The following is a 21,365-nucleotide window of genomic DNA, read 5'->3' as shown; positions in this document are numbered from 1 at the left end:
CAGGGGTCTGCTGGAGCCAATCCCAGCCAACACAAGGCAGGAACAAATCCCGGACAGGGCGCCAGCCCATCGCAGGGCACACACTCACACACCAGGGACAATTTAGGATCGCCAATGCACCTAACCTGCATGTCTTTGGACTGTGGGAGGAAACGCACGCAGACACGGGGAGAACATGCAAACGAACCCAGGTCTCCATACTGCGAGGCAGCAGCACTACCACTGCGCCATCGTGCCACCCGCATGCTGCTCAGTGAATGTGAATTCTATTTTTCAGGGCACTGATGTATGATGATGCTACCCTACTTTTTCTCATGGTCCCCACCCCATGGATAGGCTAACAACGTTAACAAGTTAAATAAGAAAGAGACGAATTGTTTTTAAATCTGCTACTGATGTATATTTCCGTCAGACGTTATAATTGGAGTAGTTAGATTTGCCGTCCTGTTGATGGTGAAGGTAGATTGCTAATCTTGTTATTCTCATTAAATTCCCTCTCTGTCTGTCTGTGATTTGCAGCCCAGTGCCACACAGTAATAAACTTCTTGTCATTTTATTTCTGCAGCATAACCAGAACATTTGCTTCAGGAAAGACAGAAAAAGTCATTTTTCAGGTGCTCAAAGAACTAGGACTTCCCAGCGGAAAGGTAAGATAAATGAGGAGATAAGGAGGGCAGCCATCAGCGGATGGCACTGGCGGCAGAGGGGGAGGCGGTGGAGACAAACTGTGCCCTGCATAAGACCGAGCCCGAGTCTGCTTTATAAAGTGACCTCCGTGACAAACAAACAAACGTTATTCTGCCCTTTTCGGTAAATTTATGTTGTACGGATTTGTTTTCCTATTGATTCATTCTATTCTTGGAACCAACTAATTGAAATTCATGACTACAGATGGAGGGATCGAGACGGGGGCTGCGTGGTTTTATTCACTGGTTTTGTTTCCACTTTTCTCCTGAGCTTTCAGTTTGCAATCCTGTAATGTTATTCGGTGCAAAGAAATGCGTCCACGCCAGTTGCAGCTCGTCAGATTTGGTTTAGTCATGTGATTCTCTGGTACTTGGAGTGTCATGAAACTGTGAATTACATTTGGCTTCTTTAGTAGACGCCTTCATCTAAAGCAGGGGTTCTTAACATTTTGATGACTCCAGACCCCCAATGGATTGTCCAATACGGTCCCATACCCCCTTTACTTGACTGTCGAAATAATCCTCACCATTCCTTATATCAGTTGCCAGAACGAATGGCGGTGTGCAGTCGCCACCTTTATATACAATGCAAAACGCGCTTCTAGAGTCTTCGAGATACATACATTGCCAATAAACGAGTAAATACACGCTTGTTCAGTAAATATACATTTATTCAATTTAAATATAAAAATTAAAACGTATTAAATTTAAATGTAGAATTAAAGTTGTAGTAAATACACACGTGTAAAATTAAATACAAGCATTTGCAGGAAATGTCAAATGTTCTCGAAGATTCTATCGCGTTCCATTCACGTACTACCCAAGTATAAATTAATATATTAAATAAAATAAATACCAGTACCCAGAGATCGAGTCCCATACCCCCAAAGGGTATGGATACCCCCGGTTAAGAACCCCTGTTCTAAAGTGATTTAGAAATCTCCACAGCCAGAAGCAAGATCCCCAGTATTATAAAATAATTGCAAACATTAGAGTGAAAAAAAAACAAAAAAAAAAAACCAGGTTCTAATTTATGGGGTCACCATTGTCACATACAGTGTGTCACAATGGAGCGAAAGAATAGAAAAATGGCGTGAGACTTCGGAAAGTCTTTCATGGAGGTTTTTGATTTCGTTTGCTGTTGTCCAGCGTCCCATTCCACCAGAATTTTTTGTTTTCTCCCCCCGAAAACATGAAATTGAAATTATTTCTTGCCTACCAATACATAACTACACGGGGTAAGTAACGTATAAAAAATGTCACATTTAGGTGGAGTATTCCTTGAAAAAAGAAAATCCCCAACACACCACACCTCAAGTGTAAAATATTTTCTGTTTTTTAAATTCCTGGCTGTCAAAAAGGTGCAATTAACTGATTTTGTTTTCTTTTTTTGCAGAATGATGAGATTGAGCATTCAGTTTTTACTTTTCAAAAATTTTATGCACTGACACAAAAGATCTGCCCTCGGACTGACATAGAAGAACTTTTTAAAAAACTGTAAGTATGTAATGTAAATAAATGAAGAGCCATATTGTATATATATATATATAGGGTTAATGCTTGCCATAATGTGTGTGTGTCTGTAAATTGTGACCACTAGTCAGGTCATTTTCACACATGAATTGTCCACCACACAGTGCTGACCTTAAGTGTTTTTGGTTGTGGTCTTGCGACCCACTGCTACCCATTTGAGTTCATTGGCCAGCCACAGAAGGCAAGTGAAGAGTTGTCCCCACTTGGTGAAACGAGCAGGATGACAAGAGCGGGGTGGGATGGAGTGTCCTTCTAAGGTGACATGAGCATAGTTTGAAATGGGGAAAAAATATCACGCAGGACTGACAATCACTTTGGAGGTCAGCAGTACCTGAAGCACCCACTCATGACCCACCAACAGCAATCCCCAATCCAAAACTGGCTTGTTACCCAGTGGTTGAGAAATACGGCTTTACAGTGGAGGAGAACTGATGTCACTTCTGGTTAGGATGTCGCCAGCTACGTCTCTTTCACGTCCTTTCCAAAATACATACCCTTCGTACAGGAAGTCGGCATTCAACTGAGACCTGACTTCTGACAGAGAAGAACCTCATCTCCCTTCTGGAAGCTACTTTCAGGTATCAAGAGTCAACAACACGTCACAAGTGACATATAATCTTCATTTTCATTGTCCCTTATACTACTTCAACTTGAACATTAAATGGGATCTCCCCTGGAGCCCTATCCGTTCTTTTTTGACGATAGATAGATAGATAGATAGATAGATAGATAGATAGATAGATAGATAGATAGATAGATAGATAGATAGATAGATAGATAGATAGATAGATAGATAGATAGATAGATAGATAGATAGATAGATAGATAGATAGATAGATAGCGTAGTTGGCAGGATTAGATAGATAGATAGTGTGAGAAAGGCACTATATAGCGCCCGTCCTGGCACAGACTGACACAGAGGCACGTGTAAAATTCAATCAAGACTTTTATTTTTTCCAGCTGGAGGGCACGTCTTCCCCGTGAACCCCCCAGCCACAATACAGTTCCAAAAGCACTGAACCCACAACACGCAATCCTCCACCTTGGCACCACCACTCCTCCCAGGCAACCTCGTCCTCTTCCTCCCGATTCTGGCCCAGAGTGGTGGATGCTGGCCCTTTTTATAGCCCACCCGGAAGTACTCCAGGTGCTTGATCACCTGTGGCTAATTGCAGTTCCGGGCGGGGCTGTAGAGATGTCCAGATTGGCTCAGGGATCCATGCAGCACTCCCTGGCGGCCACCCCAGATCCCCCCAGGGTTGTGGAGAACTCCATTTCCCATGAAGCCCTGCGGGAAACTGAGGCACCATCGTCACCCAGGGATGCTGACACCAAGCATCCCGGGGGAGGTACTGAGGAGCCCATGGCTGCTCAGCCACCCGTCACGATAGATAGATAGATAGATAGATAGATAGATAGATAGATAGATAGATAGATAGATAGATAGATAGATAGATAGATAGATAGATAGATAGATAGATAGATAGATAGATAGATAGATAGATAGATAGATAGATAGATAGATAGATAGATAGATAGATAGATAGATAGATAGATAGATAGCATTTTCTACAGAGATAGTTGGATCTCTAACTTTCTGATTTCCTATCCAGAGTCAGTAACAGACCTCTAATGATCACCAATGGTACTGCTACTGTAGACACATAAATAAATGTAAGTACGGTAAGACAGATCAATCAAGATGGCACAAGAGAAGAGAGAGACTAAGGTCAAGTTCACACTTTTACATTTTCCTGCATTATTTCCTTGACCTCGTGTTACAGGTAATCCTCCTGATCCCTTGCCTTCCGCGTTTCCGCCATGTGTTTGTGACAACAAAATGGATGTGGTTGTACTCCCTTTATCGCCTCCTCCTGGTTCTGCTTTTCTCATGGTTTCCATTCACTTGTGTGAATTCTCACATAACTACGGGAGTGAAAATCACAACAAAAACCCACCACGTGGCACAAAATGTTTTCTGTGCTTTGGTCTGGCAGGAGGAAGCCGCGGTTGCTGCGCAGGAAGGCTAAGTGCTGAGCTGTCGCACACGGCTATTCTTTTTAAAATGGACGAATCTCTTAATTTTGCTCTTTTTTGTGTAAACCACATTATTACGTGTGTATAATCGCAAGACACAGATCAGTTCTCATGGACGTATTCGGTGAGTTTTTCAGCATACCTCCATGCCCTATAGCTTCCAATGTAAAGCTCCAACATGGACAGGATATTTTTAAAAATTTGTAGGAAGCACTTAACTATAGAACCCAATTTTGTCTTGCAAATTCTATATAAATAGTGTTTGTGAAGAAGTTCCTTTGACCGAACTTACCCTTGTAACAGAGGTGTCAAAATCCCAGCACAGCTCCACCATTTTTGTTCCTGATTTATCCTCGTACTACAATGACTATTAAGCGCGTTATAATCCCTGGGCAGACCAGAAATAGGACTTCAGGACTCTTACTTTTACTTATTAATGTCATTAAATCCCCCCCCCAGTGTTGCACCCGAACACCTGTGTGATCTTCTTGGCATTATTGCAGCTCCTGAGAGTCCGGCTTGTATTCCCGATGTCTGCTTTGCTCACCTTCAGTCGGTTGTGTAAACCCATACTGGAGGTCAGGCGGGTTTTCCTTTGCGTATTTTACCCTTTTTGTGTTTGGTGTTTCCTGAATACACAAGGATGCTTGTCGATAAAAAAAAATCAATGGGAAAGCACCTGGAAGTACTACTAACATCCTTAAACTCTAACTGCTGTTGTAGCTGATTTTTTGTTAACTTTTCTTTTTGCTTCACTAAGCATTACTGTAGTGATGATAATAATAATAATAATAATAATACTTAACATTAGAGGTAATCCCAATATAATAAAGTGGAGATTGTTGTAATATTTCATTAATGAAGTAGACATTGTGTTCAGTGTGTAACAAAATCTTTTTTTCTAATGCATTTCTTTTCAGCAATGGCGACAAAACCAATTATTTAGAAGTAGACCAGTTAGTCAGCTTTCTGAATGAAGTAAGCTTTTTTCATTCATTAACTTTCCCTGCTCTTTCCTTTCTTTTCCTTGCATGCCTTAATCGTGTACCTCCTGTTGTGGTCGTCTGCTTCCCTCTGTCTCCCCGTATTAATGTTTTTTGAACATCCAGGTGCGGGGAAGCCCCCTTTGTGTCGTATTAAGGTGCTCCTGTTATGTAACGCGCTTGGCGTTTCTCGGGCGTGATGCTCTAAGCGGTTAAATCAGGGGTTCTCAACCTTAAGCTGCCCAGAGACATTGGAAGGTCTTCTGTGTTGTTTTTGGGTATTTTAAATCATCAGTGTGGGTTTGACATCTGGGACCGAGTTGTGTGAAAAAATATCAACAATGACAATATAGACTTGTCATGACTCAGTGCCCTTGTGATGCCCGGGTTGCCCACAGCTGGCGTACTCCTCTTGAACCCTGTGAAACATAGCCGGCCACAGACAGACTCAACAACGCAGTGTCCAACACACACACGTTTATTTACCGCAATTATTTACAAATAACTATTTACAGTTCACAGTCCTTGGCTCCTTTGGCCGCCTCCACTCCTGTCCCGCAAGCTCCGTCCTTCTTCCACCCGACTCCGGCTCGTTGATTGGAGTGAGGCGGCCCCTTTTATCCTGTCCCGGATGTGCTGCAGGTGCCTGGTGATGGACTTCCAGCAGCACTCCCCAGTGTCGGAAGTGCTGCCCTTGCACCCGTAAGCACTCCGGGTGTAAACCATCCCTAGTCTGTAAGCACTTCCTGGGGTCCTGGATCAAGGACCGGACAGGTACACAGGGAACAGAAGTGCTGCTCTCCCGGTTCCTCGTTTCTCCAGGCATCCCGGCGGGGCAGGGTTCCTGGCCGTCTATCACAACCCGTAGACGTAAACCGAGGATAGATTTGGGGTAATGAGGACCTAGAAACAGCACCAATGCAAACGGTGCATTGTACTGTCAAACAAAGTATTCCAACAATAACGAAAGTGTGGCGCCAAGTTCCTTCCTCAAATAAATGAACTAAAAATCCACGATTAAACAGAAGTACTAAAACTCAACGATGAAAGCAAGTTTGCTGGCCTCTGTGTTGCACTGCTCCTCACCCTTGGCTTCACTCCGCTCACACGTCTTCAACAGGTTGAGGTCCGAGGTGAATGGCCAGACTGGTCTGAGCTCCTAGAAAGGTAACAGTCGCTCAAATCAGCACTCGTCACAAGAGAGGTATGCAGAAGAGCAGCTCTGAGACGCACAACACGTCAAGCCTTGAAGCAGGTGGGCTACAGGAGCAGGAGACCACACCGGGTGCCACTTCTGTTAGCTAAAAACAGGCAACTGAGGCTAAAATTCACATGGGCTCACCAAAATTGGACAACAGAAGACTGGAGAAATGTCGCCTGGTGTGACAAGTCTCGATCTCTGCTGCGACATTCAGGCGGTGGAGTCAGAATTTGGTGTCAACAACATGAAAGCAGAGATCCATCCCACCTTGTATCAGTGGTTCAGGCTGGTGCTGGTGGTGTAATGGTGTGAGGAATATTTTCTTGGCACATTTTTGGCCCCTTAGTCCCAACTGCAACCTACCTGATTCTTGCTGCTGACCAGGTCCACATCCCTTTATGACCACCATCTTCTGATGGCTCCTTCCAGCAAGGTAATGCGCCATGTCACAAAGCTCACATCATCTCAAACAAGACGATGAGTTCACTGGACTCAAATGGCATCCACTGTCACCAGATCTCAATCCAGTGGCGCACTTTTGGGATGTGGTGGAGCGGGAGATTCGCATCATGGATGTGTGGCAAGTACGTGATGATGCTGTCATGTCAATATGGACCAAAATCCCTTGAGCACCTTGAAGAATTACGGCAGGTCTGAAGGAACTTGGGGTTCCAACCCGGATACAAGCGAGGTGTACCTAATAAAGTGGCCAGCTGTTCTTTTTTTAACTCTTTGAGGGCTGAATATTTTTTTTACCAAAAGCACACAAAGCAATGGTTTCCACACATAAATCAACATAAAACGCCTGTTTCTATGTGCTGTGCCCACTGTTGGCGCATGTTTGGCATCTCTGGCAGCAGTGGGGGCGCCTCGATTGGTCAGCAGGAATGCAAGGTGAGCCGGCAGACTGTGGGTGGTGGTGACGGTCGCAGTGTGACACAATCTGGTTTGTACCTCTTGTCATCGTAAGTGGTGGTCCTCCCATCAGCTACATGAAAGTGTTCAGCTACCACGATCAGCTGGGGACCAATCAGATACGATGCCGGTACCTCACTTTCGTTTTCAATATCCATCTCCGGATCACTTGCATTAAATTCGGAGTCCGACAAATAAGTACGAAATTACGTAAAACATCCATAGAGTATTTTTGCTTAGTACATTCGCTTTGGTCTCTCGCCAGATGTCAATACCGTTTTTAGAGGTTGTTTGCTCTTCGCTGCTCGTGCACCCTTAGGGAATCGAGGTTAAATCAGCAAAGCTGTGTAACTTTCCTTCTAGCAAAGAGAGTTGATCTAAAATGTAAAGGCGAGTTTTGTCACAGTTTATGGCTGATTATCGTCCTCAACCCCTGAATTTTGACAAAAGTCGACATCCGTCCTGAAAGAGTTAAAGTGGTCGAATCTCATAATTTTGCTGTTTTTTGTGTAAACCACATTATTATGTGCGTGTAATCACAAGACACAGATCGGTACTCGTGGGGTGAGTTTTTTCCACTTTCCCTCCGTGCCCAATAACCTCCAATGTAAAGCTCCAGCATTGGCGAGATGTTTATAAAAAACGTATAGGAAGTGCTTAACTTCAAAACATGGTTTTGTCTGGCAAATACGGAGGTGTCAAAATCCCACAATAGCTCCACCATTTTTGTTCCTGATTTGTCCTCGTATTAACAATGACTGCTAAACGAGTTAGAATCCCTGGGCAAACCAGAAGTGGGATTTCAGGACTCCTAGCTTTACCTCCTAATGTCGTTAAATACCCCCCAGCAGTGTTGGTACCCGTGTGGTGTGATCTTCTTGGCTCCCGAGAGTCTGGTTTGTATTCCTGATGTCCTCTTTGCTCTTCATTGTCTTCCTGGCTCATCTTAAGTCGGTTCTGGAAGTCAGGCGGGTGTACCTAATAAAGTGGCCGGCGAGTGTGTATCATAAAGCACAAACCGTTACTTTAATTGCTCTTCGTCTTTAAAACAAACCTGAGCCCCTCCCTAATGAATGCCACGTAATAGCCAGCGCAGTGTGTAATAAAAATCCACCTGGATTGTGCCGTTGGTTCCTTTCTTCAGCTCCATTCTTCTCTTTTCAATTTTTCTGAATACTACAGAAAAAAATAAATCGGTATGGTGCTCATTTGTATTCTGCACAGGTGGGATCTCTCCTTCTTGAAATATTTATTCATCTGCCACTTCCAAGAATGGATCAGTGCCTTGGCAGTTGTGTGGGCTCGGGCATTTTTCTTTTTTATTTTTCTCCCTACGGAGAGAATAAGCGCAAATCCAAATTCAGCTGAAAAAGAATTCGAGACGGAGAAGGACGTGCGTTCAGGTGGCCCAAAGGTCTGAACATTTGTACATTTGGTACCCTCGTGTTTTATTGTTGGAATCGTAGAATGTGACATGTGACGCTTTTATCACTTAGCAGCCTCATGAAACAGAAGTGCCACGCGCCCTTGAGGCCAACATAACGTGTGAAGTAAAGAGTTTGGTGAAAATCTCCTCGAGTGTCACCAAAGGAGCATCAATGCGGCCTAACAGCAGTGTGTGAAATTCGAGGTGTGAAGGGGAGTCGGGGTTTCCCATAGCTGACCACTGACATCGTACTCAAGTAAAGAGGACTATCCATTAAATAGAATGATGAGCCACACCTCGAGCTTACGCACTCTGCAAACTCAAAGCCATGCCAGCTTGTACTTCTGAGCAGCACTACATAAAGAAGCCGCTCTCTGGGACACATTGATCTGACTGGGAAAATAGTGAGGAGCGAACACCCCACTGAAATGGGTTTGTCTCGAGTTTGACGAAAGCACAAACTTCTACGAACTCGGACAAAGTGCCTCGAAGTCAATGAGGAGGGAGAATCTGAACTCGTTTTGAGTAGATTATAATGGTGTGGTGGTCTTTAAAGGGTTCTTGAGGGCCAACTTTGCAGAACTGTGGCCAAAAATGTGACCTGAGCTGTGAGACTGCATTGCTAACATCTGTGCACCACCAATCCACCGATGTTAAATCTATAAGAGTCAACAATACAATATTTCTCTCTGTGTCCCCTGAGCTCCTATCACTACGACTGTGATGCAAGGGATCAGCGTTATATAGTCGGGGGGCTGTCACTGTCGCTGCCCAATCTGCACTACATAGAAAGGAAAATAACAGACACAACATGCAATGAATCTACGCAGAACAACACAGCGGTGTGAGAACGGTACTAAAAGTCTGTCTTCGGTATTGAAACCAAAAGTTGGTTTAAGACCCCCACTGGCACCTGGGTGACGTGATGAATAGAGCTTCTTAACAGAGGGGAGATCGAAACACGGCTCTGCAATGCAGCACGGCAGTTTTCCCTGTTAATGGCATCCGCACACTCTAATCGTTTCATCGACCGAGTCCGTCCCAATTGGTGATTTCATCCTGATTTGAGCGACTGTTACCTTTCTAGGAGCTCAGACCAGTCTGGCCATTCCAAGCGTGTCTCCAAGCATGTTCTGAGAAGTAGAAAAATCAATAATAATATTAATAATAATAATAATGACTATTCAGTATCCGTCATTCAAATTCTTCATTGGCACAGAAGGTCAGACAGAAACTTCAGAGTAAAAGAAATGAAATAGGTGCTAAAAAACACTATACATCTGATTGGATTTATCCTTATGTGCCAACCTAATCAGAAACAAATGGCCAAGCAACATCAAAATGGGATTTATGAAGGGTGAGGGATAGCTAAAAAAATAAATACAAAATTAAAAAAGCCGTCTGTAATAGGAGACGCACAAGTAGTTCTGCTGCCTCCCTGGGCCTTTCTACTCGCAGCCATCACGACTCCATCCATGGCTCTAGCCAGGGGGCCCAGGATCACAGGGGTCCGGCGCAGGATGAGTAGATATTATGCACAAACAAAACGTATGAACAGAAAGCAAGAATTGATCCTACAGCGTTGAGTTCAGCATAAAATATTTTGAAAACTAAAAACAATATCAAATAAAGTTTCAGATAAAAAAATGTCTACATACATTTTTCTACAAATTTCTCGCTTTGACATTTTACAAATCCAAATAAAACGTAGACCTCTCCACTGGTCAAAAATTTCGATATTAATTGCTGATTTGGTGTCGTATAGTTTTATATATTCTTTATGTTATAAATATTATAAAAAGTAAACTTAAAATTATCCATCCATCCATTTTCCAACCCCGCTGAATCCGAACACCGGTCACGGGGGTCTGCTTGGAGCCAATCCCAGCCAACCACAGGGCACAAGGCAGGAACCAATCCGGCGCAGGGTGCCAACCCACCGCAGGACACACACAAACACACCCACACACCAAGCACCACTAGGGCCAATTTAGAGTCGCCAATCACCTAACCTGCATGTCTTTGGGACTGTGGGAGGAAACCGGAGCGCCCGGAGGAAACCCACGCAGACACGAGGGAGAACATGCAAACTCCACGCAGGGAGGACCCGGGAAGCGAACCCAGGTCCCCAGATCTCCCAACTGCGAGGCAGCAGCGCTACCCACTGCGCCACCGTGCCGCCAACTTAAATTATATGTGGTTTTAAACACAATTAAATAAGAAATAATACACAAAAAAATTTCTGCAGATATAAAGAGTTAAAGTTAAAATTGCGATTTTTTTCACAATTGATGCCTTTTTCAAAAAGACGTAATTTCCGGCTTTTTGCAAGAAAATTGAGGCCTGCGACAAACCGCCATTATTTCAGTCGGAAAATTTCCTCTAGGAAACCCTACATTAGAAAAGTATATCAAAAATGTTGGAGTACATGAAAAACTAAGTATCATAGAACCGTACAGATCTTCAACTAAATTGTATACCTAAATTTAAAGCTAAAAACGCAAACAACTCTATTTATATTCACAATTAGTTCATAAATGATTTAGCTAAACATGTTGATTTTAGTGAGGTCATTGAAAATTTTGCATCAAAGAAAGCTAGAAAACAGATTTTGCAATCATTTTTGATACTATTGTAAGTTTTTCGTTAGGATCTTTACTTTATAAATATATTCAATAAATGTGCATAATACTTCTTATGTTTACGCATCATTAACCTCGCTTATTTTATTTTAAATTCTATTGGGTATCAGGTTTTCCTTAACCCTAGGTGAAGGGCCCGCCAGAGAGCCAGGCCTAGTGGCCCGTGTTAGAATGTGGGGGCCATGCCTCCATCTGACTCTTTGGTTGATGGTGATCTTTCCATGGCACCGCCTGAAGACCGACAGTTGAAGTGGCTTGTCCATCCCATCGTGAGCGTGCGGTGATATCTTTGGCACCATCCATCTTCCCCAGCCCTGTGTGTCTGTCTCGTACTCTTTAGATCTTTGGTGTTGGCTCATTGGGTTTTTTTGATTTGACGGCTGTACCTTTGCTCACAATTTTTATAGTTTTTACTGAAATGAATGCTAGAGTATATAAATATTTATATATATACAGGGCTATTCAAAATGAAATTAGCAGATTTCAAAAATGTATTTCAAACAAACCGTATAAGACAGAAACACATCACTGGATAGAGGAAAGTTCAGCGTTTAAAAGCCTGCCTAAAAGTACCAGTGAATGCCACCGAGCGCTGCTTCTCGTTTATAGTATAATAGCATTTCCACTTGGAGGTCTGGCATTACCTGAACGACACCATCCCAGGATGATGGATTGGAAGAGGTGGACAACAAGATCTTGCTCATCGTCTATGGCCTCCCAGGTCTCCAGACCTTTACCCCCTGCGATTTCTATCTATGGGGTTACATTAAAGAAAGAGTGTTTGTTCCACCTATGCCCGCTAATCTTCAAGATTTGCGACATCGAATTGAAGAAGCTGTGAATTCAGGAACTCGGGACCCGTGGACTCGTGTCTGGTCTACCATTCTGATGTTTGTCGCGCTACACGTGGTGCTCATGTTGAGTGCGTGCAACTTCAAGGACCTCAGGACCAAACTGTGAACTTTCTCTTATCCAGTGATGTGCGGAATGTGTTTCTGTCTTATACGATTTGTTTGAAATACAGTTTTGAAATCTGCTCTTTCATTTTGAATAGCCCTGTATATATATATATATTTTTTTTTCATTACAAAGCATTATATTTCTTTTGGTAACTTTGATAGCTTATTTCTTTGCATTTATCCTGTCTGTGTATCTGATGCTCTCTTTAACAGAATCAACGAGACCCACGGTTGAATGAAATTTTGTTTCCTTTCTACGATCACAAAAGAGCCATGCAAATAATTGAAAATTTTGAACCAGATGAAGATCTAAAGCGAGAAGGTACGGCTTTGCAAACTACAATTTGTCTCTAAATTTTGTCCGTCTTGGGAGTTTTGTTGTCGGCGATTGTAAATGCATTGCTCTGGTGCCCTCTAGTGGTTGTCCACGTTCTTTGCAATTTCCTTGATTACACCTCGCCTGAAGAAGGGGCCTGAGTTGCCTCGAAAGCTTGCATATTGTAATCTTTCTAGTTAGCCAATAAAAGGTGTCATTTTGCTTGGCTTTTCTCTACATTCATAATGGCTAACACGGTACAACACCCTAGTACTACTTGCAAAAAGGAAAACAGTTGAATGCGTAAAAATAATAAATCATTGTACTTAGTAATAAAGCGGTCACGCATTCATTTTATTGTTCAAATGTCTCATTAAATCTTTCTATGTAAATAGTTCTAAAATTTACTCGACTTCATTAAGTAATAATGTGTGCAATTAACAGTGCTTATCCTTTTATGTATCACGTTAACAGATTAACAGATAACACTGCTCTCGGTGCCGGGTAAGGTCCTTGCTAGGGTCGTCCTCAATAGGATCTGTGATCACTTGCTCCCCTACTAGTGACCGAAGCAGACTGGTTTTACGCCTAAGAAGTCTACCATCGACCGCATCCTGGGACTGAGGGTTCTCATGGAACGCAAACGCAAATATCGGCAGAGTTTCTTTGCAGCCTTTGTCGATTTTCACAAAGCGTTTGACTCAGTTGATCGCGCTGCCCTGTGGGACGTCCTGAGGATTCGCGGGATCCCCTCAAGGTTGCTGGATATCCTGGCCGGCATGTACGCTGGTACTGTGAGTGCTGTGCAGAGTGGAGGCAGGACTTCTGCATTTTTCCCAGTTGATTCTGGGGTCCGTCAGTGGTCTGTTCTGCTCCTACTCTGTTCAATGCTTGTATGGACTGGGTGTTGGGCAAGGTCGTGGGGTCCAGCAGCTGTGGGGCATCTGTTGGTGAAGAAAGGTTCACGGATCTTGACTTTGCTGACGATACTGTGATCTTTGTGGAGTCAATGGAGGCTCTGATTGGGGCAATTGAGGGGTCTGAGTGTCTGGGCTTGTGAGGGTCCTGATAAAAACAAAGAGCCAGGGCTTTAATGTCCTCTTGGGCACGGCCATCAGCAGTGTGTCTGTCTGTGGAGAGAGTGTCAACCTCGTCATTGAGAGGTTTGCTTACCTCGGCAGTGACATTCATGTGACTCTGGTGACTCTTCTTATGAAGTCAGTAGACGGATTGGGAGAGCATGGGGGGTCATGAGGTCACTGGAAAGGGGTGTGTGGTGCTCCCGATATCAATGCAAAAGGACGAAGGTCCGAGACTTTAGAGTCCTGGTGCTTCCTGTCTTGCTATATGGTTGTGAGACATGGATGCTATCCAGTGACCTGAGGTGAAGACTGGACTCTTTCATGCGTGTCTCTCCGGAAAATCCTTGGGGGCTGCTGGTTTGACTTTGTGTTGCTCATGAAGTCCCGAATGAGGCACATGACCTGCATTGTGAGGGAGCGTCAGTTATGGCATTACAGCCATGTGGCGCGTTTCCCAGAGGGTGATCCGGCTCGTAAGATCCTCATTGTTGGGGACCCGAGTGGCTGGACCAGGCCAAGGGGTCGCCCACGTAACACCTGGCTGTGGCGGATAGAGGCTCATTTCCAGAGGGTGGGACTGGACCGCGTGTCTGCCTCAGAGGGGTTGCCAACTGGGATTCCGAGTTGTTTCGTTGTGTAGTGGGTGCGGCAACGCGCTGTACCAGTGCCTGCTCTCCAACTAGACTTGACTTGACTTGTTAACAGATTAAATGTGTCAGCTGACATTTTTATCGTGCCAGCCCTACTAACGGTGTCACCTAATGCTGCCAGGCTTGGCTACAGCTCTCCACATTTGAAAAAGTATTGTTATGATTCTGTGTAGTTTCCAATTTTCTACGCTCCTATTCAGCTTCTATTAATATTGTTTTTGGTTAATGTGACCAAAAGGGGGCGCCACGCAAAGCCCAAACCTCAGGCACAATGCTGCCTCAAACAATATTCCGGGCTCAAATAAAATATTTTTTATTTTTCACCAATGCTTTCACAAACACAACATCCAAAACACACCAAGCAAGTAAATTTCTTCCTCTTTCCGCCTCCAGTTGATTGCCACCCACTGTCTACCAACTCTGACTCAGCTGGAGAAGGCTGGATGTCTTCCTTTTATGACGGACCCAGAAGTACTTCCAGTGCCATAGTTTTGAATGGTGGACGCAGTTCTGGGTCATGCATTAGCCCAACGAAATAGGTGGTCTCTCTCTCTCTCTCTCTCTGCAGCGCCCTCCCAAAGATCCAAACAGGGCTGTCCTTCAGGACTACAATTCCCATGAATCCCTGCAACTGTCCACACCATCTACTGCACCGGAGGAGGAACTTCTCTTGAGAAATAACCTCCCCCTCTGCCTCCATTAATCCTTCACCCCGACTGGGATAATAATCAAGTCTCACCCCAGCTGGGTTATACCCCCCTTCCATTATGGCAAGGGTCCTCCCTCCATCCCACTTGGGCTACCAGTCCATGTACAATTGCGCTTCCTTTATTAATAAAAATTAATGTGCTAATTCTGTCAGAATGTTTTTTATGGGAGTCACAAAGTTGAGTTGTGGTTGCTATGACAGAGCGCGTCTCCAGAAATGGCGTAATTTAAAATATCGTGGCAACGATACGAATAGTGGGCGCATTAGAAATATCACAATCCAAGTTTGCAGACATCCTCAGGAAGCAATCTTCCATGCCTGTATATTAAGTTCTTGTGTTGTAGATTCCCTGGTTTCCGATTCTTTGCGTTATCTCCACGATTCTTTGTTAAGCGTTTTGGTAGCGGCAAATGATAGGACAGATCTCTGCTTTCGACTTCGGCTTCATCTCCATTTCTCAGGGCAAGGCATCACATTGTCGGGTTAAGTTGTATTATAATTTATATCGGGTTTCCATAGAGCAGTGTTTTTCAACCTGGGTTCCGTAGAACCTAAGAGTTCCGTGAGTGCTAGCCAAGGGTTCCGCCTAAATCTCCAGAAAATGCTGGGACATACTGGTGGATAATTGCCCAGGGTTCCGTGAGCAAGGTAACCATTCGCGCTCAGGGTTCCACTCCAGTGAAAAGGTTGAAAACCACTGCCATAGAGGATTATAACACATGCGTTTATAATATGAACTTCTCTCGTTGGCTTACATTTGTTTGTCTTCATCTTTGAAGGTCGAATGTCAAGCGACGGATTTTGCCGATATCTAATGTCAGATGAAAACGCCCCCGTCTTCCTCGACCGCCTGGAGTTGTATCAAGAAATGGACCAACCTTTGGCCCACTATTTTATAAGTTCCTCGCATAATACGTATCTCATCGGCCGACAGTTTGGAGGAAAGTCATCCGTGGAAATGTACCGGCAGGTTCTTTTGGCGGGATGCAGGTAGGTGTAGCAAAAGTCAGTGAACCGAACCGAAGATTGGATGAGAATTTTCACACTTTCTTCTAAATGAAGATGATGGGTTTTTAGAAAAGCAGTTTACCAAGTTCATGTTTGTTGGTTTTACTCCCTTTGTGTAGATGTGTGGAACTGGACTGTTGGGATGGAAAGGGAGAAGATCAAGAACCAATAATCACCCACGGGAAAGCCATGTGCACCGATATTCTTTTTAAGGTACGGGTACCGAGTGCAGTGCTGCCCTCCATAACGTTTGGGACAAAGACCCAGTCCTCTCTGATTTAGCCCTCTGCTCCACAGTTTAAAATTCAGACATTGTGACTAAAGTGCACACTGCAGACTTTCACTGAAGGGGTTTTGCAGACAATTTGGTCACACGGCACTTTCTCTAAACGTCTTCTGCAGGTCATTTGGCTAATTTCTAATACATTTGGAAACCTTTCTAAAGTCCTGTTTTTGCTTTGCCACTCAGCTTAATTGAATGTTGCTGGAGAAGGTAGAAAATGAATTTTAGCATAAGAATACAACATAGCAAAATGTGAAAAAAGTGAAGGGGTCCGAAGGCTTTCTGTAGGCACTATAATTAAAAAGAAGTGAAGTGGACCACCCTTTGCGATGAACTCATCAGGAGACCATTTTATCACCTCTGTGTAAGATGATCACTCTGCTTTATAACCAAGTCAGGTATTCTGCCATGTATCCTCCATCATTCAGAACTTTGTTCTTTTTACCTTCTCAGTTTCGTCAAGATTATAATTTAGAAACAATTCAATTGTTCTTTGCTTTGTAAAGTAACCAGAGGAGAGTAACCGCTTTTTGAAAGAATAATGTATTATAATTGAAAGTTACACAGATGGCACTCATTAAAACAGATCATTTCTCTTCAGACTATGACACACACATTATACGGAGTAATGTTATGTTCTTAGGGACACACGACCTTAGGATTCAGATGTTAATTAGGTGAAATTTGAAAGAAATAGATTTATGAAGTGGAAGTATAGGTTGAAGATGTCTTTGCAAATGGATGGCTTCAGGTAGTGACAAAGAGCTGATTTGCTGCTTGCTTTTGTACAAAGTGTTACTGCGACATTTGTTAGTCAAAGCAGTTTCTGAAGATGAGATCAGAAAAGACAAGACAAGATAAAATGAGAAGAGATGAGGTGAGATGAGATGAAGCGAGATGAGAAGAGACAAGAGGAGACAAGAAGAGAAGAGACAAAAGAGATGAGAGGAGATGACATGAGATTTGATGAGATGAGATGAGAATAGATGAGGTGAAATGAGATGAGATGAGACAGGATGAGAATAGATGAGAAGATAACAGAAGAGACAAAACAAAATGAGATGAGACGAGAAAAGCCAAGATAAGATGAGAAGAGTTCAGATGAGGTGAGATGAAACGAGTTCAGATTAGATGAGATGAGACGAGACAGGATGAGAGAAGAGAAGAGACAAAATTAGATGTCGATGAAACAAGACAGGATGAGACAAGATGAGAAGAAAAGAGAAGAAACAAAACAAAATGAGATGAGACAAGACAAGATAAGATGAGAAGAGATGAGATCAAATGAGTTAAGATGAGATGAGACAGGATGAGAGAAGAGACAAAACAAAATGAGATGAGACAAGACAAGATAAAATGAGAAGAGTTCAGATGAGGTGAGATGAAACAAATTGAGATGAGATGAGACGAGACAGGATGAGAGAAGAGAAGAGACAAATTGAGATGTTGATGAAACAAGACTGGATGAGACAAGATGAGAAGAAAAGAGAAGAGACAAAGCAAAATGAGATGAGACAAGACAAGATAAGATGAGAAGAGATGAAACGAGTTAAGATGAGATGAAACAAGACAGGATGAGAGAAGAGAAGAGACAAAATGAGATGAGATGAAACAAGACAGAATGAGACAAGATGAGAAGAAAAGAGAAGAAACAAAACAAAATGAGATGAGACGAGAAAAGCCAACATAAGATGAGAAGAGTTCAGTTGAGATGAGATGAAACGAGTTAAGATGAGATGAGATGAGACGAGACAGGATGAGAGAAGAGAAGAGAAGAGACAAAATGAGATGTCGATGAAACAAGACAGGATGAGACAAGATGAGAAGAAAAGAAAAGAAACAAAACAAAATGAGATGAGACAAGACAAGATAAGATGAGAAGAGATGAGATGAAATGAGTTAAGATGAGATAAGACAGGATGAGAGAAGAGACAAAACAAAATGAGATGAGACGAGACAAGATAAAACGAGAAGAGTTCAGATGAGGTGAGATGAAACAAGTTGAGATGAGATGAGACGAGACAGGATGAGAGAAGAGAAGAGACAAAATGAGATTAGATGAAACAAGACAGGATGAGACAAGATGAGAAGAAAAGAGAAGAAACAAAACAAAATGAGATGAGACAAGAAAAGCCAAGGTAAGATGAGAAGAGTTCAGATGAGATGAGATGAAACGAGTTAAGATGAGATGAGATGAGACAAGACAGGATGAGAGAAGAGAAGAGAAAAGAAGAGACAAAATAAGATGAGATGATACAAGACAAAATAAGACAAGTAGAGAAGAGACAAAATGAGATGAGATGATATAATACAGAATGAGACAAGATAAGAAGAGAAGAGATGAGACGAGTTAAGACAAGATGAGATGTTGTCCCTCACCACATGCACCAGGACGTGTGTACACGTAAGTCTGACACGTCCAGGATGACACATCGAGCGTCACAGTGAGCACAGATTTAGTGAGTGTCAATCTCCAGCCTGCCTGGCATCCCTTATCCTTCACATTTGTCAATTCCTGAAGGTGATTCTGGCTAGAGCGGATGAAGATTCAGACAGCATCTCCATAGTATAGCCAAACATTTCAAGAAACACACTCCTTAATGATATACTGTGTGTAATTCAGCATGGAATGCAGCAAAACGACATTCACAGCCCACAATATTAACTTCATTTTCATTGGGCATAACATTTGTGACAAGTTATGTTACTGTTTGTATTTCCAGGATGTAATTCAGGCCATTGCGGAAACAGCGTTTGTAACTTCCCAGTATCCAGTCATTCTTTCATTTGAAAATCACTGCAGGTAAGGTTATCTTTGGTTTCATCTCCCAAAAAAGTAGCATAAATTATTTACTGTAAGGCGACATTCACACTGCATTTTTAAATGAAAAAGATCTCCATCCACATTAGTGTTTTGACATCATTTATGAAATTATCTCCAACAACTCTAAAATGACCAAAAATGCATGTTATGTAGCTGTTCACCTACACTGGGTAGAAAGGAATGGTAGCCCCACCAGGCTCAGGATTTATTAGAAAACTGTAGCGATTGGTAAAGCACATGTGTGCACCAATCTTCTTCTTCTTTTTCTTCTTCTTCTAAATTAGCTAGTTCCAATTTTTATATGGGGTTGCTAATTTTGAGTAAACTTCTCAAGTACTAATCATGTGTAGGTTTCAGCTTGGTTTTTATGGCCGAGTGGCTTTTCTGAAGTCAACCCTCCCCGGGCTTGGGACCAGGTCCAAAGTGGTGACTGAGTTGCATGTGTGGAACATTCAAAAAGTACAAAAGCCACTTTAGATGCATAGAGGTAAACACCACAACAAGTGCCTTAGAAAGAAGCTGCTGTGTTCTGCCATGGTGGACTGTGTTTCTCCTCCATGTAGGGTGCCCAATCAGAGAATGAGATGTTATAACACACTGCTGAGGCCTCATCTGGAGTCCTGTGTGCAGTTTTGGTCTCCAGGATACACATAGGACATAGCAGCACTAGAAAAGGTCCAGAGAAGAGCGACTAGGCGGAGTCCAGGGCTACAGGGGATGAGTTATGAGGAAAGATTGAAGGAACTGAGTGTTTTCAGGGCATGAAGGAGACATGATGGAAGGGTTTAAAATAATGAAGGGAATTAGTTCACTGGATAACATTGACTTTAAAATGAGTTCATCAAGAACACGGAGACACGGTTGGAAACTTGTGAAGGATAAAATTTGCACCAACGTTAGGATGTTTTTCTTCACACAGAGAACCAAAGACACATGGAATGAGTGAGCAAGTAGTGTGGTGGATAGCAGGACTTTAGGGGCCTTCAAAATGGGACTTGATGTTGAGAACTGGTGAGCTTTGTTGGGTTGAATGGCCTGTTCTAAAGTTCTAACGAGCAGGATCCAAACAGGGAAGCCCCACAGAAACCACTCACAGTCTGCACTTTCAGACCTCTTTGTTGTCGCCCATCCATACTACGATGATGAGCCGCCATTTTCAGAAGCATGCAGCGCCGTAGAGAGTGTTTTCAAAAGTCTCAGTTTTCAGGGATTAAAAATGCTGGAATAACATCAACAAAAGACAAATAACGGAGACTTAATGTTTTTAAATGAAAACCTAGCAGTGTGGACGTGGTAAAATGGTATTAATAGTTTCAAATTTAATTTGTGACCATTGTTTTTTGTATTTATAGCAAATCGCAGCAATACAAAATGGCAAAATACTGTGAAGAGATATTTGGGGATCTACTATTAAAGCTGCCTCTGGAAGGTTTCCCAGTAAGTGAAATAGTCGTAATTCATATTGTATTCTCCATTTATATTTAAATTGGGACAACAGATAATTCTTCAGCCTGACAGCCACAGATTCCTAGATCTGAATGCTGGCCTTGTTGTTATGTGCGGAGTTTGCTGTTATGTCAAAATACTCGTAGGGACTTGAGAGGGGACAGGAGTCTGGACAGAGAACGGTCAACGCTATAAGATCATAAATATGTGCAACAAAGCCAAAACCAGAAAGAACATTTAACAAGAGATGGTAGCAAGTGCTTTGAATAAATAGATTTGTTGTCTACAGCTCAGAGAAGAAAACCCTAACCCTAACCTCTTAACTTGTTGCATCTTTATTCAAGGGTCACAACCTCAGAGGGCACGACCCTAACCACATGGGCAGCAGCCTTAACGACAGGCAGCAATGATCACTAAAAAGAATATTCCTGGGCCGGGTAAGAGATCTAATCTCTCCAGTGTGTCCCAGGTCTGCCCCAAAGTCTCCTCCCAGTTGGACATACCAGAAACATCTCAGTAGGGGAGGCATCCTGATCAAATGCCCAAACCACCTTCATGGGCTCCTCTCGACGAGAGGGGAGACGAGCAGTGGCTCCACTTTGAGCTCCTGTTTCTAAGGCTGAGCCCAGGCACCCTGCGAAAGAAGCTCATTTCGGCCATTTCTA

At 43.0% G+C, this 21,365-nt stretch overlaps 1 protein-coding gene across 4 annotated transcripts in view; it reads left to right on the top strand.

The window, feature by feature from the left end:
* Positions 1 to 21,365, top strand: part of LOC114666051 (1-phosphatidylinositol 4,5-bisphosphate phosphodiesterase beta-4) — a 275,642-nt gene that overhangs the window by 155,255 nt on the left and 99,022 nt on the right. For all 4 annotated transcript variants that reach the window (XM_051919278.1, XM_051919276.1, XM_051919277.1 and 1 more), the window contains exons 10-17: positions 566 to 647; positions 2,083 to 2,183; positions 5,177 to 5,234; positions 12,596 to 12,704; positions 15,919 to 16,129; positions 16,267 to 16,360; positions 19,154 to 19,233; positions 20,607 to 20,691. In XM_051919278.1, coding sequence (XP_051775238.1) covers positions 566 to 647; positions 2,083 to 2,183; positions 5,177 to 5,234; positions 12,596 to 12,704; positions 15,919 to 16,129; positions 16,267 to 16,360; positions 19,154 to 19,233; positions 20,607 to 20,691 — 820 coding nt within the window. The remainder of the gene's footprint in view (positions 1 to 565; positions 648 to 2,082; positions 2,184 to 5,176; positions 5,235 to 12,595; positions 12,705 to 15,918; positions 16,130 to 16,266; positions 16,361 to 19,153; positions 19,234 to 20,606; positions 20,692 to 21,365) is intronic.

Source organism: Erpetoichthys calabaricus, chromosome 15 (assembly GCF_900747795.2).
Source record: "Erpetoichthys calabaricus chromosome 15, fErpCal1.3, whole genome shotgun sequence".
In the NCBI taxonomy this organism is placed as follows: domain Eukaryota; kingdom Metazoa; phylum Chordata; class Cladistia; order Polypteriformes; family Polypteridae; genus Erpetoichthys; species Erpetoichthys calabaricus.
This window is presented reverse-complemented; position numbering and strand designations above follow the sequence as displayed.